The sequence below is a fragment of the Sarcophilus harrisii genome, chromosome 4 (assembly GCF_902635505.1).
Source record: "Sarcophilus harrisii chromosome 4, mSarHar1.11, whole genome shotgun sequence".
In the NCBI taxonomy this organism is placed as follows: Eukaryota; Metazoa; Chordata; class Mammalia; order Dasyuromorphia; family Dasyuridae; genus Sarcophilus; species Sarcophilus harrisii.
The window spans coordinates 427,500,325-427,520,460 of record NC_045429.1 but is presented as its reverse complement, the minus strand read 5'-3'; the positions used below and the strand labels follow the sequence as shown (position 1 = coordinate 427,520,460).

General features: G+C 37.9%; 1 protein-coding gene across 1 annotated transcript; it reads left to right on the top strand.

Annotated features, from left to right (window-relative positions):
* Positions 1-2,093: 2,093 nt before the first annotated feature.
* LOC105750620 (hornerin-like) lies at positions 2,094-5,969 on the top strand (the record flags this gene model as incomplete). The annotated part of the gene is given in 6 exon segments (XM_031968724.1): positions 2,094-2,243; positions 3,160-3,448; positions 3,644-3,747; positions 4,053-4,230; positions 4,233-5,321; positions 5,410-5,969. Coding segments are annotated over 6 exon segments (2,370 nt in total), but the record flags the coding sequence as incomplete, so codon positions are not given.
* Between the last annotated feature and the right edge of the window lie 14,167 nt (positions 5,970-20,136).

The window sequence follows — 20,136 nt, the reverse complement described above, 5'->3', positions numbered from 1 at the left end:
CTGTGTCCCAGATCCTGACACCCTTGCCTGGCCACAAAACCTCTTTATTGTTCCCTCTTGTTTGAATAGAAGCTGACTTAGAGCAAGTGCAGTTTTGGTGTTGTATTTATGCAATGAGCACAGTGTCTGGCATATGGTAAGAACTGGTGAATGTTTTTCATTCATTCATTCAGGTCATTTATTCATTTGGAAAACTAGGAGATAGGATTCTGAGATTGCCATGGCCCATTTCCAGTTCTAAATCCTGTGACCTTATGTTCTATGGCCCCTGCCTTTAGCAAACGTGTGATGTCCACAAAGTTACTTGTGTAAAATGTCCTAATACAATGATAGGTGGGGACCAATATTGGCCCAAATTGGGGAGCTCCTAATGTAATCACAGAAGAGTAGATGGGAAGCAGTTAGCTTAGCTAATGTCCTTGATGACAGGGGTAGAGAAAGAGGTTGAAAAAAAAAATCAGGCCATTCCAGCAAAAGGGTGTCACCACTCTAAGATGGACAATTAAAACCAGTATAAAAAGCCCAGCATACCAGGCAGTTGGTACCCTGCAAATTGCTTCCATCTCCATCTTTCATTCCTTTGGCGAACTAGGTAAGTGGGGACTTCTCCAATCTTGCTAAGACTGCAGACACTTGGTATTTTAACAGGGGTAAATCTGGGGATTGGGGTGATTGGAACAGGAGCCTTGAACTGGAGACAGAAGATCTTGATTCACATCAGTGACTTTAGGCAACTTCACCATAGTGCTCATAGCACTGGGTCTAGAGATAGGAAGATTTGAGTTCAAATTTGTAGAAAGACACTATCTGTGTGACTCTGGGCAAGTCACTTAACCACTGCTTGCCTCAGTTTCCTCATCTGTAAAATGAGGATCATAACAGCACCTACTTCTCAGATTGGGCATGAAGACCAAATGAAAGATTGGTAGAGAGTTTAGCATAATGCCTGGCACATGGTAAGTACTTTATGTATGCTTATTCTTTTTCCTTTCCTTTTAATCTGTCCCCTTCCCTTAAGCATGTCATTTGAACTGTTTGAAGTGGGACCAAAATATTCTCTAAGTTCCTTTCCAAAACAACTCGGATAGTTCAGATGCCTAAAGTTGCTGAGGTACCATAAACACCTGGGAGCTTTGCTTTCCCCTCCCTTTAAAGCCATCCTCAAGTTAAGAGCAGGCTTTGCCTCCAGTCTCTCTTTCATTGCTTCCTGAGGGACTTTGGAATTTAAGATCTCTGGGATTGTGTGTTTCATTGCATTGATCAAGATGAATTGTTCTTACTCCGTCTTTCCCCATAACATGATTTCTCACAAGTGAAACAGATGAGATGGGAAATAAGTTCAAGAATGTAATTCCAGATAATTACTATAGATGCTTCTAAAAGGATGTAAAGAAATAACAGTAAGGGTTCACATTTCCCCCTCTAGGTCCATTAAATTGTGCACCAAGATGTCTCATTGTGAGAGGTTTTCTGGAGGCAACCTTAGTTTCAGTTACAATCAATAATTATTCCAAAATGCAGCCAGCTGGTAAAAATGCAAACGTTTATTTCTCCTTCCAAATTAGCCCGGTTAGCCCAGAGACCTATCTCTCTGCTTGAGCTCTTGCAGCTTTGTCCTTGGCTTCTGCCTCTGCTTTCTTCAGCCTCCAGCCAGCACCAAGGTAGAAGTGCAATGAATCTCTTGACTTGAAGATAGGGCTTGTGGGTTCCAAGAGCTCTGACTCCAAGTAAAACTCTCTCAAGCTCCCAGAGTTTCTAGTAACTCCTTAAGTAACTAACTCAAGTAAGTACTTCAAGTAAGTACCTCCAGTCAGCCCCCAAGCTCCAAGAGCTCCCCCTATATATGTGATCTCACAAAAGGTTAACTCTGCCTTCTGGAGGGAGAGGGATTCTGGGTTATCTCCCAGACTGCAAAACCCTAACCCTGCACTCTCCCAAACGTGTGAACTCCAGTGAGTACTTAGATACTTATGAGCTCTCTAAAGGGGTGAACACAAGCATTGTTCTATCAGTTCCACTTAGTACTTTGTTTCAAGTTCTGGACCAAAATATGTCTTTCTAAGATCAAATCAACTCCAATGTCTTAACACTTTGTAAAGATTCCAACATCTCATCTCTTGACAAGCATCTCCACCATCTTAGATATTTTCTACAAATATTGTGGCCAAGATGAGGAATGTGACACAATGAGCCAAAGTGAACTGAAGGAAATTCTGGAAAATGAGTTGCAATGTATTCTGAAGGTAAGAGCTTTCTATTAGGAGCAATGGGCTCAGACCACGGGCAGCCATGGTATTTGTCACATTGAGCCATATCTAAAAAGAAGAAGCTGGGTGGTATAGTGAACAGAACAAATCCTGCTTCAGACAATTATCAGTGATATAATGTTGAACAAGGCACTTAACATGTCTCAGCCTCAGTTTCTTTATTTGTAAAATGGGGAAAAGAGTAGCACCTAATTCCCTGGATTATTGTGAGGATCATCATAAAACAGGATATACAAAGTGATTCACAAACCCTAAAGAACTATACAAAACCCTAATTATCATTTGTTTCTAATAAGGAGGAAGCAAAAGATTCACAAAATCAATATTCCATCTCTGAGAACTAAACTTTTGAAAATCTACTCATATCTAATATTTAATGAAGTAGTAAATAGTTAGCTACCCTTGAGACAAAAAAAAAAGTCTATATTCAACTCCCACCAATAACACGAACAGATTGTGTAACCCTACACAAGTCACTTAATATCTAAGTATTAAGGCAACTTTCTAAGACTATGGAGGAAGGAAAGAAGAACATATTCAGGGGCTTTTAGAGGCCAAAGAAACAAAGAGAAAGAGAAAGCCAATCACATTTGCTAATGGGTGATTCCCAAATACCTAGTGCAAATTTACCCTGTTTTTTTTGTTGTTGTTGTTGCTGTTGTTACTGTTGTGTTCATGGTTTCCAAAACACCAGCTATCTTATATTCACTCAACCTATTATCTAGCAGGATTCCCATCTAAATTATAATGTTTATTCCCTAAAATTACTCATTACTTAGTAGCAAGCAATAGAAGAAGTGCAGGATAGCAGACTTTATTAGACAAAACTTCATTAATGACAGGGAATGTTTCAGCTGCATGTATTTTCTTTTTCCACTTTTCTACTATAAAGAATCCTGGAGATCCTGATACAGTGGATGTAATCATGCTTAATCTGGATTGGGATCATAATAGAAGAATAGATTTTACTGAGTTCCTGTTGATGATATTCAAACTGACAATGGCATACAACAAAGCTTTCAAGAAAGAGTACTGTCATGGTCATCATGAGGATCATCCAGAAAGTGATGAAGAGGGAGAACAAAAACAGGAGAAATCAGAATCTAGAAACTCAAGAAGGGAGAACGAGGAAGAAGATAGAACATCCAGAACTGGACAATCACAAGAAAGACGGAAATCCGGTCACAAGTCTGACATACAAGAGAGGGAGAAAAAAAATTCTCTGTCAAGCTCACAACAGAAGGACTCAAAGAAAACACACTGTAGGTCAGATTTAAGCAACTCAGGACAGAGTAATAAAGATGAACAAGCATCCAGCTCAAACAAACAGACAGAAAAACAACAGGATTCAAGGAAAAACCCCTCCAAAATAAAAGGAGAACAATACGAAATGGGCATTGAGGACACAAAGCAACACAATAGGAAAAAATATAGATGCAAAAGTAGTAAAGAAAATGAATCAAAAAAAGAAAGACATTCAGTGACATTTGAAGGACAAGGAAAAAATAACAAAAGCTCTAAATTTTCAACAAAAGAAAATTACAACTCTAAATCAGACTCAGAGAATGACTCAGAATCAGAAGCTACCACAGAGTCTTCAAATTCTCAAGGAAAAAGAAAAAATTCAGATTATTCCTCAAGAAATTGGAGGGAAGGAAAATGTTCCAAATCAGGTTCTACTCAAAAGTCTTCCCACAGTCAAAGTAAATATAGATCCAGCTCAGAGGAGGAAACAGGGTGTTCTGATTCTGATAGGTCCACTTCCCAACAGTCCTCCCACTCCAGACAACATGGCCCAGTCCGGGTTCAGGCTCAGAACCCTGCTCAGGATCAGGATCAGCTGCCAGCTCTGGCTCAGAATCTGACTCAGAATATAGTTCAAGTCAATCTTCAGGCTCTAAGAACCAGGGCTCTAGCTCAGGAAACTCTTCCAGTTCTGGCCAATATGGCTCAGGCTCTGGTTCTGGGGTTCTAGGCAGTCATCTCAGTCAGGCCAACATGGCTCAGGATCAGGTTGGTCATCTAGCAGCCAGAGGCATGGATCTAGTTGTGGTGACAGGTCCAACAGATGGGGAAGTCAAGGGAACAGTTCCAGTTCCCAGCAATGCTCCAGCTCTGGAAGACATAGCTCAGGCTCCGGTTCTGGCTCGGGATCCTACTCAGGATCTAGCTCTGGCTCAAAATCTGGATCAGAATCTGGATCAGGTAAATCTTCAGGGTCTAAGCACCAGGGCTCTGGCTCAGGTCACTCTTCTAGTTCTGGAAGACATGGCTCAGGCTCTGGCTCCAGTTCCAGGAAGTCATCTCAGTCTGGCCAACATAGCTCAGGCTCAGGTCAGTCATCTAGCAGCCAGGGCCATGGATCTAGTTCAGGTGGCAGGTCCAGCAGTAGGGGAGGACATGGACACAGTTCCAGTTCCCAGCAATCCTCCAACTCAGGCAGACATGGCTTGGGCTCCGTCTCTGGCTCTGGATCCTGCTCAGGATCAGGTTCAGGCGCCAGCTCTAACTCAGAATCTGGCTCAGAATATGGTTCAAGTCAATCTTCAGGCTCTAAGCAACAGGGCTCTAGCTCAGGTCACTCTTCCAGCTCTGGCCAACATGGCTCGGGCTCCAGCTCTGGCTCTGGATCCTGGTCAGGATTAGGGTCAAGCTCCAGCTCTGGCTCAGAATCCGGCTCAGAATATGGTTCAAGTCAATCCTCAGGCTCTAAGCACCAAGGCTCTGGCTCAGGTCACTCTTCCAGCTCTGGCCAACATGGCTCAGGCTCTGGCTCTGGTTCCAGGCAATCATCTCAGTCTGGCCAACATGGCTCAGGTTCAGGTCATTTGTCTGGCAGCTAGAAGCATGGATCTAGTTCTGATGACAGATCCAGCAGTATTGGAAGACAAGGGCACAATTCCAGTTCCCAACAGTCATCCAGCTCAGGCCAACATGGCTCAGGCTCCGGCTTTGGCTCGGGATCCGGCTCAGGATCTAGCTCTGACTCAGAATCTGGATCAGAATCTGGATCATGTAAATCTTCAGGCTCTAAGCACCAGGGCTCTGGCTCCAGTCACTCTTCCAGTTCTGGAAGACATGGCTCAGACTCGGGCTCCAATTCCATGCAGTCATCTCAGTAGTCAACATGACTCAGGATTAGGTCGGTCATCTAACAGCCAGGACCATGGATCCAGTTCAGGTGGCAGGTCCAGCAGTAGGGGAAGACAAGGGCACAGTTCCAGTTCCCAACAGTCATCCAGCTCTGGAAGACATGGCTCAGGCTCAAGCTCTGGTTTGGGTTCCTGATCAGGTTCAGGCTCCAGCTCTGGCTCAGAATCTGGCTCAGAATCTGGTTCAAGTCAATCTTCAGGTTCTAAGAACCAGGGTTCTAGCTCTGGTCACTCTTCCAGCTCTGGAAGACACAGCTCAGGCTCTGGCTCTGGTTCCAGGCGGTCATCTCAGTCTGATCAACATGACTCAGGATCAGGTCGGTCATCTAGCAGCCAGGGCCATGGTCTAGTTCAGGTGGCAGGCCTGGCAGTAGGAAGACAAGGGCACAGTTCCAGTTCCAGAAAGTTCTCCAACTCTGGACATGGCTTGGGCTCCGGCTCTTACTCAGTTTCTGCCTATGGCTCCAAGCAGTCATCCAGCTCTGGGAAGTGTGGCTCACAATCTCACTTTCTCTGGTCGAGAGGGGTCTGTGTCAGGTCAGTCATCTAACAGCCAGGAACATGGATCTAGTTCAGATGAAACGTCAAGGAGTCTTCCATGACAAAGGCATAGGTCCAGTTTCAACCAGTCTTCCAGCTGGTTCTGATCCTGACTCTGGCTCTGGTTTTTGTTCTTGCTATGATTTAGACTCTGACTCTGAATCTGGAAAAGAATATAGCTCAGGTCAGTCTTCTGGGTTCTAAGAAACAAGGGTCTGGGTCAGGACATTCTTTCACCTCTGGAAGACATGGTTCAAGTTCTGACTCACACTCAGGTCAATCTGCCTCTTACAATAGAGCTCAGAGGAAGAATCAGGGTGTTCTGGAACAAAAGGACAAAGTTTCAGTTCTCAGTGGTCTTCTAGTTCTGGCAGGTCAGCTCAGGTTCTGGCTCTAGCTCTAGTCTAAGGGGATCTGGTTCAAGTCAGTCACCTAGCAGGCTGGAATGTGGAACTCAATCAAGTAGCAAGTCAAGAAGTTTTAGAGGCGAAAGCTACAATTCTTGTGATTTTGAAGTTGCAAATGGGAAAATCCTCTAAACCAAATAATTCAGCACCTTGTTCTGAACAAAATGGAGGAATAATCAAGTACTCTCTCTCTCTCTCTCTCTCTCTCTCTCTCTCTCTCTATATATATATATATATATATATATATATATATATATGTATGTATATGTATTTGTATATGTATGTAGGTAGGTAGGTATTCATCACATGAAGAGAGCAAGATTTCTCTAATCCTGCACAGTGGACTCTTCTAATTAGCACAAGTACTCAATTACTTCTGTTATACTTCTATCCTTTTTCTTTGACATATGTGTGATCTTTGGTGGAACCCATTTATTTTCTCACTCTACCTCTCATATCGTTACTTACAGTTTTTGTAATCTAGAGGATGATTGGTCTTATTCACTTAAATATCTTCACAATACTGACCCATTAAATAAGAAAACAAACGGACTATGCATGCTCTTTCCTATTCCTTCATCAAACCATTTTCTGATACAATCAACATCATCTTTTTTTTTAACCATTCAATATAGAATTGTCTTCATTTCTTTCTATTTAATTTTTATTTCTTCTACCCAGGACATTTATTCATGGATTTGGATAAGTCTGTTATTGATCAGGGGATTATATTAGAAAATGTCTTTTCCTAATATAATTTCCGTTTTTCTGTTTTTGAGAACTCACTTTATGGGACTTCTTTGTGGTGGTGAATTAATATTGTTGTTGATCAATAATCCTGTTTGCCAAATTTGTTCTCCTAGTCTTATGTTGCAGATGTCAAGCCCTTCCACGGTAAATGGGCTATAAAAATACTGTTGCAACTTCAGCACTTTTAAACATAATTGTCATTAATTGCTGATTCCTCAGTGCATATTTAATAGGTGAATTAATAACTTTTCAAAAAAGGACTAGGAATCATGCTCTTTTTCCTCCAAAACTTTTAGATAAAATTTTAGAAAAAATTGAAATAGGAATTTCCCCCATTTTGATCCAAATAGCAAAAGTGTGAACTCTAATAATATTCAAGGAAGCTCATTCAGAAACTGTTCTAGCAGCCTGGAAAGAAATATAGGGAATAATTCCTGGACCTCTGACTTTAGACCACTCTTCCTTTCACTAACCATTGCACTTAGGAGAATTTTGTATGTTAGGAAAAGAGACATAAATGTGTTACTATTGTACAGCTCTTGTAATTGAATGTAACAACCTCAGAATTGGAAACATTTCATTTCTTTAGGACATTTGGTAAATTTTAAAATGAATCTCATTATAATTGACAATAAACAATTGGTTATCAAATAACATGGTCTATATCTGTTATTCTTCATAGTAACAAAATTCAGAAGATAATGATTTAGCCCAATAGTGGAAAACAAATGTAGGAAAACTAGGAAAGTAATGGGACACAATAGCATATAGCTAGTTATAAGAGAGAACTCAAGGTTTTCTATCCAGTTTTTCTATAAAATGTAACACAAACTGCATCTTTAAAAAAGCAGAAATTGTCATAGGTAGAGGTAAGAAGGCACTTGAAAGTATCAGGATAGTCGTTCCTCTATATGGTCAATGGAAATGAACAGAAAGTTTTCCAATGAAGAAATAAAAACAATATATACCCATATGAAAAAAAATGTTCTTAATCATTATTGATTAGTGAAATACAAATCATAATGACCTTGATCTATCATTTTTTTAAATTTGGTAATTTCCCCCAGTTATATGTATAGAACATTTTTATCATTCATTGTAAAATCTTTGAATTCCAGATTCTCTCCCCTCCTCCCTCTCCACTCCATCCCCTTTGAAAATGCAAACAACTTAATATAGACTATATATGTGCAGTCTTGTAAAACATTTCCATAATAATCAGTTTTTTATTTGGATATGTAGAGCTTTTTTCCTCATAAATGCCTGAGTTGACTAGGATCATTAAGTTGCTGAGAATAGTTATGTTATTCACAGCTTATCATCTTGCAATATTGCTGTTACTTTATACACAGTACATTTCATTTTTCATCAGCTCATGTAAGACTTTCCAGGTTCTCCCAAGAGCATCCTGATCATCATTCCTGAGATATCATTTTATGCCTATCAGATTGGATAAAATGACTGAAGGAGCAAGCAACAAACAAATGTTGGAGGGGATATGGAAAAATTGGAAAACTAATTTATTGTTGGTAGAATTGTGAAATGTTCCCATCATTTTGGAGAAAAATCTGGAATTATGCTCAAAGAGTTATTAAACTGCTTTTGACTCAACAATATCAATAGTAAGTCTATTTCCAAAGATGATTAAGGAAAAAAGAAAATAACCAAATATTTTTAAAATGTTTAGAACACCTTTCTTTGTGGTGGCAAAAGAAACTGGAAATAGTAGAGATGTCCATCAACTGAGGAATGGTTGAACAAGCTGTGTGTATAATTGTGATGGAATATTACTGGGCTATAAGAAATGATGAGCTCAATGATCTTAGAAAAACATGCATAGACTTCAATGAAATAATGAATGAAGAGCAAAATGATCAGTACCAAGAAAACATTGTATACAGTAACAGTGATTTTATTTTGAGATTGACTTTGAATGAATAAGACTATTCTTAATACCAAAATTAACTACAAAGAACACATAAAGAAAGAAGCTATCTGTATCCAGAAACAGAACTAATAAATAGAAGTATGTATAGAATAGCTTTACATACACATACATATAGATATAACTATATAGGTATACACACACTTATTTGTGAATAATGACATTCATCTCTAGAATGAGAGTCTAGGAAAAGGGGAAAAAAATCACTTCTACAGCTTTGTGGAAAGCGAATTGGAATCTGGAGAGACTTGAGGTGAGAAACCTATTAGGAAACAACTTTAATAGGCTATATATATATATATATATATATATATATATATATAATCAAAAGAATATGATAAAGCTGTGCTATAGGGATTAATACAAGAAAATTAGATATAACTTTTGAATATAGACTATAAGTATACTTGATCAAATTCTCAGAATAATTCCAAAGGAAAACCCCTTGCTTGAAAGAAACCCTTTGTCATGTAGTGCTGAAATTTCACAGTTCCAGTACAAAAGAACAAGATTTTAAATTTATTAGGAGAAAAACCTTCATTTATGGTTTTTCATTTATGAAGGAACATTGTTTTAAATAGATAAGAATTATTCTTCAGCTACATGAAGTCACAGAACTGAATCAAATATAATATCCCCCCAAACGTATGCAAGCTCAAGCTAGAATCCAAGGTAACATATCCTACAAAGTTGGATCTAATTATAATTATAAATGGAATGTGGACAACAATAAAAGGCATCTGTTGCATTTCTATACAAATGGTAGTGATACTTTAGCAACAAGGCAGCTGGGTGATGCAGTGGGTTAAGTGATATCCCTGAAGTCAAAAAGATCAAAATTCAAATTTAACTTCAGATACTTACTAGCTATGTTACCCTGAGCAAGTCCCTTAACCCTAACTTGCCTCACTTTTCTTAGTGGCAAAATGGGGCTAACAACAACACATACTTCTCAGGATTGTTGTGTGGATCAGATGATGTATTTATTGTAAAGTGTTTAACACATTGTCTGGCACATGATCAACAATATATAAATGCCTCTCCCCTCCATCCCCTCCTCAAATAGACCATGGTCAAAAAATATGAACAAGTACTTCTTAAAAGGAAAAAAACAAACTATCAACAACCCAACTTGTCAAAAATTTCAAATCACTAATAATTAAACAATAATTTAAGTGACTCTAAGGCTCCATCTAATGCTTATCAGATTTACAAATATGATCCTAAAATAGGGAAAATGGCAAATATTGAAGGGACTAATCATTGGTCAAGAGACACATTAATATACTTTTTGGTAGATTGGTTAATAATTTTAGAGAATAATTTGGAACTATGGCCCAAAGGTCATTAAATTGTTTCTACCCTTTATCTTTACTCGTGCCAGTACTAGATCCAAAAAGATTAAAGAAAGTATAAAAAGATCTTCTTTCCATCCTTCTTCCTTTCCTTCTTTTCTCCCTTCTTTTTTATTCTCCCTTCCTTTTTTTCTTTCCTTCCTTCCTGGTCTTCCTCCTTTTTATTCTCTCCTTCATGTCTTCCTTTTCTTAATCTCTTAACAAGAGGAGAAACTTGGGAAAAGATAAAATCACTGAAGGAGAAAGTGATATTAAAATATCATCATATCAGAGATATTGGGGTGGAGGGAAAGGTGATGTTTTTGAACCTGGACAAGTCACTTATTCTTGATTGCCTCGCAAAAAAAAAAAAAATTACTCTAACATTGTATTTATACCAATAATAAAAAGATAATTCTATTTTAGGAAAACAATTAACATATATAATCATATTAAAAACCAGAACAACCACAACCAAACATCCATAAATAATGAAAAATCCTTTCACAAAATACAAAAATTATTTATGCTTTTTAAAAAAAATTATATGCCCTAAAAATGGATGCTATTATTTTAAGTATTCTCAAGATAACCTTATAGGTGACTATCCTCTTAATTCTTGCCTCAAACCTCCAATGGTGAGTTTCCACTTTACAATCAGTCAGTAATCTCAATTAGCATTTTAGCAAAGGCTTTTACTTAAATGACATAGCAAGAATAGTAATTAAAGAGCATTTTCCCAAAAACCAGGAGTATGCCCTTCCATAAATACACATAGAAAAATGAACACAGACTTAAAATAAAATGGATAATGAGATACAGATATGAGAAACACACATTAGACAATTCCTTATTTTAATTAAACTTATTTAGTATTTTATTTTTCCCCCAGTTACATGTAAAAACAATTTTTAAAACTTTGAATTCCAAATTCTCTCTTTCTCCCCTCCTATCCTTCACTCATTGAGAAGACAAGTAATTTGATGTAAGCTATACATATGAAGTCAAGAAAAACATTTCCATATTCAACTCCCTACTTTAGAACTACAGGAATTTATATACTTTCTTTCTCCAGAGAGTCCTCATGAAGTTCCCCATGAGGGATGATGTCAATAATAAATGAGTCTATTCATTGAGCTGGCTTCTCACTAGGTTTGGCATCTATAGTAGATGGATAATTCAACTAATCTTAGTCCTTGTAGGGGATGGTATCTTGGTTATATATGTCAGCTTGCTGCCAGGCTAGGTCAAGTAGCTTGCTTAGACGCTGCTCTTGTTTCCCAAGGAGCTCAGCCACAGCACAATTGGGAAATATATACTAGACAGACCAGGGAGTTGCTGAGAGACCATCCTGGACAGGTCTCTATTTTGGATTCTTTTAAGGGTGTAACATAATGGGAGGATCAGTTTGCTGGACTTGCTTACTCCTCTATAGATAGATGAAGTCTTTTTTTTCCATCTTCAGCCATTCACGTAGCTAAGTAATGCTGTTACTTCTTTGATTTGATATTCCAGATCTTGTTTCATCTGGAGTATTAGCTGTATTCCTTCATCCAGGAAGGGAGACATACTACCATTGTGTGGGTATCATAAGTTTTCATTCCACTAAAAGCATGATATCTTTTATTTTCTAAATAAACCAGCATTTAGCCATTCATTTCCTATCTTATATTTATGAAGCTAATTTTAAAAAAACATAAGCATAGGACTTAACATTGTCTCTGTTGAATTTATATAATTTTACACAATTTACATTATCTTATATAATCTAGTTCTTCATTCTAGCCAATCAAGACCATTGATACTGACTTTGTCATAACAATGTAAAAACAATAAAGGGAGTATATTAGGATAACCCTGATCAACTGATCATCTGAAAGTCTGATGCAATCACAGAAAGTAGCAAGAAGCTAACAAAGAGATGTTAAGAACTGAGAGGAAGTTCAAAAAGATTCTACACTTGTTATTCTTTATGAGCGATGAAGAAGTTTTCCAGAATGAATGAAATTAAAACACAATTAGCCACCAACTAATTAATTACATTTCCTGTGGCCCTTTAAAAAAAAACAGGCTACATTCTGGGATGTGTGGGATGTTCTTTATATGAGATGCCTAAATTTCAAAATATATGTACATTTTGATAACTGATTTTCAATACAGTTGGTTCCTTTTTAGCTCTATTTATTTTATGTATTTAAAAACTTTCTGAGAAGGGGTCTAAAGGTCTATGACACAAAAAATATTTAAAATCCATGATCTAGAGAATCAGTGGAGAAAAGAGACAGTTCTGAGGAGTATAAATACCCTATAGAGAATGAAAACTGCTCCTTGCCTTTGGGAGAGGAAAGGGTGAGATTTCTTCCTCTTGCCTCCACCACTGGCCATGATCTTGAAGTCTACCCAATGGGAAACGCTACACCCACTAGAAATGAATCAAAATATGAGCAGAAGGATGATTGTGATTTCAGAGAAAGTTCACCCTGGTGATCAGGATATAAGCTGTTAAGAAAAAGCCATGGAACTCAGCTGAGTAATCTACCTAACACCATCAATAAGGGAAAGAACATCAGATTTCTAATGTTGAAGGTATGAATTATCTCTATACTCAACATTAGTGGTGTCAAATTCAAATAAAACAGGAGCCACTAAACCATATTTAAAGATCCCTCTGGCTGCATATTTGACTTAGAAAACCACAAATTAACATTATCTATGTTTTATTTTATTATTATTTACTTTTCTAAATATGTTCCAATTATATTTTATTCTGGTTTAGATCATTTGCCAACGTTGTGACATGTTTGGCACTCTGTGGCTATTCTTCCTATTGAGGCCATGCATAGTTGTGGGAGAATATACCCCAGATTTGTTGGGGGATGCTTTGTTACTATTATTTTTATGATATCATATCAAATACCTTTGTTTTGAGCTAAGTGGTAAATCTACAGATATAGATATACAGATAAAGAAAGGCTATTAAGTGATATTTTTAAGAATACAAACACAACAGAATACCTTGAATAGAATATGACACCTTCTCCAGTGCTTTTTCCTCTCATGCTAGGTCATCAAGAGATCAACTACCTCAGGTCCGTGGTACTCTATGGGCACTGAAAGCAAAGGCATAGAATGAGAGATAAATCTTGTAACTTCTTTAACAGCTTCCGGGGAACCTGATGTCCTCCCCATCTCTTGTCTCCAAAATCCAACTTTGCCCCAAAGTACAGCAAGACCAAAGACTCGTTTTCTATGGTACTGAACAGTCAAGTTTTCTCAACTCTACTATTTCCATAGTAATAGTGCCTGAATTGAGGCAATCTGAGGGAATCATTTTTCCTGTTCTTGTCTGCTAATGGGCACACACACACACACACACACACACACACACACATTCCGCAAGAGTAAATTCTCTTCTGGGATTTCAGACATTCCAATCTCATTACCCCACTCTGGGTTTCTTCTCTCAATCCTCTTTTTTTTCCCAAAGCCAATTGATGTGACCTGAAAGATCTAGAACTATATAATCTGGCTCCTTCCTTACAGATACAACATTCTGATCTAAGTTGGCTTACTTTGGTTTCCTACAAGGGAACATCACTAGTAAGAGGAATTTTAAAAAAAAGAAACTGGAAGCACTTCAAGAAAATTTGATCATTTTCATCAAAATCTGTCTTCTTCTCTCAACTCTTCACAAAGAAATAACTGCTGTATATTGAGGAACATTGTCCTGCATGTCATGGAGACATGGAGACTGACCAAAAAAATACCAGTTTCAACTGTGTCAAGGGAGAATCCATCTGGACTATTCCCAACCTGGAAACCATGACTTCTCCATGGTAATAGTCAGCCACTGCAGGAAATCAGGGTCAAATTCCAACTTTCTTTCTCTCCTACAGTCTCAGTCATATCTCCACAATAAATATTACCTAAGTGAAACAATAGCTACCTGGCCTAAATCAACATCCTAGGTACCATATGGAAATAGATGGGATAGTGAATAACATGCTCAGTGGATAAGTTGCCAGAAAGTATTAGAATATCTCTTTGGAGGTTTTCTAACAAAGGTGATGATATTATATATTATATTATTTTATATCACATTACTACATATAACAATACGTATTACACATATGTTATTATATTATACATTATTATTTACCATAATAGCTAGCATTTATATAATGCCTTTAAGTTTGATAAAGCACATTGTAAATATTATCATCTTTTATCCTCACAATGATCTTAAGCAATAGGTATTATTATTATCCTCATTATATAGTGAAAGGAACTGAGGTAGACAGTGCCAAGGATCACAAAGATAATAACTGTTCAGGATCTGAACTCAGTCTCCAAATCTAATACGTTATCTACTGAGCTACACAATTATTTATAGGGTATAATCCTCATGGGATCCTTTTTTCCAGTATGGATTAGATAGGACAATTGGTAAGGTCCCTTCCAAGTAGTAAATACTATAGTTCTATGATAAATGAGTTGAATTTGGGAGCATGTCATCCACCAGTCTTGATCTTTATGGAGTTCTTTGTCCTCTGTTCCTTAATAAACTCTAGTAGTCAGACAGCTTAAGTTTAATTCAGTAGAAACAAACTGGACCTATTCACTCATCATGTTGGTGTTTACTATCAGATTAAAATAAGATACAAGGCAAAATGTCCCTCACTGACAGGACAATAGAAGTCCAACATATCTCTCTAATCTGAAGATTCGTTCTAAATAAATTGATGTTCTAGGGTTGAAAGAGATTCAAAGTGACCCTCTAGCTGTTCCCCATAGGCAGCATTCTATCTCTTCTCTCTTTGCATTTGTACAAATAGTCCTCTACTACTGAACTGTATTTATTTCTACACCTACACCTCTTAAAATCCTTAGCTTTCTTTAGGGCACCATTCAATCACATTCATCACAAGTTTTTATTTTTCCTAATTCTCTCTTTCCCCTTAGTTACTATGGTTTTCTCTATATCTGTCTTTCTGTCTCCGTCTCCCTCTCTCTCTATCTCTGCTTCTCTGTCTCTCTGTATCTGTCTCTCTGATGTCCTTCCCTGTCTCTTGTCTCCAAAATCCAATTTTTCCCCCAAAACATAGGAATCTAAAGACTCATTTTCTATGGCACTGAACAATATCCTATACTTCTCTCAAATCGGAGCCTGCTGTCACCTGCAAAGATCTTCCCTGCACCCATGTTTTCCATAGTAATAGTGCCTGTTGGCCTGCCTGTCTGTCTATCCATCTATCTGTTTGTCTACCTGTCCAGCTGTCTATCTGTCTGTTGGTCCATCTATCTCTCCATTTGACCATACATCTGTCTGTGTGTGTATCCATCTATCTGTCTGCCCATCCATCTATCTGTTCATCTGTTTCTCTGTCCATCTGTCCATTCATCTGTCTGTCAAACTGTCTGTCCATTTGTCTGTCCGTATGTCTGTCTATTTGTTCCTATCTGGGCATGCACATGTGTGCATGTGTCTGTCTATGTCTCTTTATCTCTGTCTCTTTCTCTATACATATGTATGTTTCTATGTCTCTGTCTCTGCACATGTGAGTCACTTTCTCAACTGCATTGTATCACTCTTTATATAATTTATATTTATCTGTCTGTGCATATTGGGGGGGGGAATTACTTAGGATTCAGAGGAACCAAGGTCCAATCCTGCTTCCAACACTTATTACCTGAGGGTCCCAAAGTAAGTCATTTAACTCTGGCTTTCATTCTCCTCATCTGTAAAACAGGGAGTTTGGACAAGCTGGGAACTTTGCAGCTGAATTTTGTAACTCTGTTTCCTCAATAAAGTAAGTTACCTGATAGCCATGCAGGTTTTCATGTTTGTCTTCCAAGCCCAGGGAGGGCCCTGGATATAGACAGCATGAATAGTTAAGGAATTGAGGCTCCCCTGCCCCTAGGATTGATTGTACAGGTAGGAGTAGTCACAGAGCCAGCTCTCATCTTCCTATTCTTAGCTAACAGTGGAAAGATGGAAAAGGACTAGTGCTGCAGCTTTTATACCTTGATTGCTGCTATTCTGAAGATGCTAAATCCAAAGCTACATTGACCATAGAACCCAAGGAGGGCTAGTGGCAGCAATAGCAACACTTACTCTTTCCATGTGAACTCCATGACATTTCTTTCAGGAGCAGCCGCTTCCTGTTTCCCCAAAGAGTCCTGGATGTCCCTCCATCCTAGGACAAACAAATTCCAGGATAAGGTGTTCCTGGGTGTGGGATTTATTTCAAAGTGACAGCCTCCCTTAGAAGGGACTTTTTTTCCATATGCTGATTTCATAGAATGACATTGCTTTGCTTGACATCATGGCCTAAGGCTGATAAGGCTGATCCATAAACTGGATATTATTACCAAAGAGATGCAGAGTGAACATGATTGGACTCCACCCTGATTTCTTTACCTAGCCTGGCCTGTTGGGTGAATATACCTAAACTCCATCATTAGCTCTGGGACTGACCCAGATTGATGACAGATTTACCATTCACAGTGCCATGCCAAGCACGGTGTACAGGATGCCCATGTTTGTGCTTTCAAACAGGCAGAGGCTGGCACCTGGGTACCACTGCTAGAACCCTACCCTTAAAATTCCAGATCTCTCCCAAATTATGTAGTCCTCTCCTACCCGTTTTTCTTGGCACCCAAACAAACTCCTGGAAGTTCAATCTGGCTATCTATGTGTCTATCTCTCCACCCATGTATCTGGTTGTCTTTCTGTCTATCTGTCCATCTTTCTGTCCATCTGTCAATCTGTCTGTCTGTCTCTGTTTGTATGTGCATGTGTCTCTCTGTGTCTATGTCTCTTTGTCTCTGTCTCTTTCTCTATGTGTATGTATGTTTCTGGGAGTTCAAACTGAGAGTCGAGAGATTTGGGTCCAAATCCCATTTCTGATACTAGTTAAATTAGTTGGGATATAGATTCATGGTGGACATAACACTATAGGTTTTTGCAAAATGGTAGACCTTCAACAGGCAAGAGAGTCAAGGTGGGATGAGAAGCCCAGCACAGAGAATACCATGAGGAAAGGCCCAGAAGAAAGAATAAGGCCTGAACAAGACATCATAAGTGGTAAGGTAAGTTAAAACATAGAATCAGAGGACTTAAGCTCTCACAATTCCAATTTCCTCATCTTCAAAATGGGTGCAATATCTAGAGTACTTACCTCACACAATCAAGAGTTTTGCAAATCTTAAAGTGTTATATAAATGTCAGGTATTTTTATCATCATCATTATCATTACTAACATGTGATTTATATCCAAGGTCTAGCCCAAATGCCACTTACTGCAAGGAGTGTCTTCTAATTATTCTAGTTTTTATTAATGTGCCTATCTTTCAATCTCTATTGTTGTGGTTCAGCCATTCAGTTATGAACTATACTACGTGGCCCTTTTGACATGGTTTTCTTGGCAAAGATACTGGAGTGGTTTGTCATTTCCTTCCCAATTGTCTCCCCATCTTTACAAATGGGAAACTGAAGTAAGTGGAAGTTAAATGACTTACTTAGAGTCAGTCAGCTAGTAAGTGTCTGAGGCTGGATTTGAATTCAGATTTTACCTTCTCCAGATCCAAAGCTCTACCCAATGTACCAGCTAGCTGCCTCCTAATCTCTTAGTACTATAAAATTAAGCATTTTTTAAAAATCAATATTCCTATTTGTCCTCTGTGGTTTTATGATTAATCTAATTCAGCTTAATCAATAATTATTGAGCACCTTCATAATATAAAAGATTTGGGAAGGGATTCCAACATTTTAACTAGTGGATTAATTGATTGAACTTTCCTAGTTATTATAGAAGGGGAATGGAAGAGAACAGACATTTACTAAGTACTTACCCATGTTCAAGGCACTGTACTAAGTTATTTACAATTATTATTTCACTTGGTCCTCACAACCCCAGGATATCGATGTTACTACTGAGGAAACTGAGGCAAATAGAGTAACATGTCCAGGATCACACTCTACTAAGTATCCTGAGGCTGCATTTGAATTAGAGTCTTCCTAACTTCAGGCCCAGTGCTCTGTACACTATAAGAAAACTCATCTTTATGAATTCTAAATGGATCTTAGACATTTGTTAGCTAGTTATGTGATATTGGGCAAATCATTTCACCCTGTTTGCCTCAATTTTCTCATCTGAAAAATGAACTGAAAAGTAAATGGCAGAACATATTAGTATCTTTGCCAAGAAAAGCTCATTTGGGGTCATAAATAGTCAAGCATAATGAAATGAATGAACAACTAAAAGCTATCAAGTAACCTCCCAACTGGCCTCCATGGGGGAGAATGCTGTGTTGGTTTGGGGTAGAAAAGAAGATAAGACCTATTTATTTCCTTAGTAAGATTTCTGGCATGTAGGGAGATAGAACACTCACAAAAAAATCAAAATATAACATTCTTTAATTTAAGATAAGCAAATAGGAGAGAAACAAACCAAGTGCCATGTCATGAGGGACAAGGGAGACTATTTGGAAGAGGATATTCTTACATTCAGCTTCATGATGGAAGTAATGTATGAGCTGGGCTTTAAAAAGATGCTAAGGCAATAGGCAAGAGGATCAAGTGGGACAGGAAGTTCGGGCACAGAGAACAAGGCCATGAACAAAGGCCAAGAAGAAAGGAAAAGCATTATATGAACAAGTCATCCTAAGTGATCAATAAATCAGAGCATAGAGTATGAGGAGAGAAGCAGTATTCAATAAGGCTGGCAAATTGTCAAGGGACATATAGAACTACTAAAAGTTTTAAGTGGCAAAAGTGACACAACCAAATAGTGTATACATGAAGAAGATTAATCTAGCAGGCTTGGGAAAGATAGATTGGGCAAAGAAGAGATGATGGGAAGGCCTGTTGGAAGGCTACTACAATAATTTAGGAAAGTCAATGAAATAATCAACAACTTGAAGACCCTTTCAAATCTAGATCTAAAATCTTGTCATTCCATGAAGCCCAGGTTCATATATTTTATTAGGCTCCTACTATGAACTAGGTTCTGGAGATACAAGGACAAAAATGAACTAGTATACTCTTGATTAGTTTATCTTCTATATTAAGAATGTAATGAACATTAGACTTTGGGTAAATGATGATACCACTATGTAATAAAGTATAGTTGTTTTATAAAAAGAAAAGGGCAGAGACTTAAGAGATATTCATGGTTAGTGGGATGACAAAAGGAAATGAAGCAAAAGAGACTTTAAAAAATGATCAGACATGTAAAAAGAAAAAAAGAATCATACTTCTTTTTAGAAGAAAAAATTTCCATTAAATTAAATTGAATTGAATTGAAGGTTAACATATGCAAGAAATCTTTTCAACCACTTTTTTGGTCAAATTTTAACAACTAAAAAACTTAAGATTTTCCAAAAAAAGAGCTCTCAAATTAACTTTTCCAAAAGAAAACACATACAAAAAGCATCCATTTTGCTAGTCTGTAGACAGACAATACATGAAGAAGTCTGTACATGTTGAGCAAACATCTATGCAGAGGTTATTTGCCTTCCAAGTTTCCAGTTTTCCTGGTCTAGAAGGGAGTAGCAACCACAAGAACTTCTGAGCACCTTCTTCCTTGGCAAGATGTAATACAGCAATCACTTCTCCCTTTGAGAAATTCTGAGACTCTGGTGTATGCAGCAGCTCTGAATTATCAGTATCTAACAGCATTCCTGTGGTTATCCTTGATAAACTAATGGCATGGCTAAATTAATGGCAACAAAAGGTTT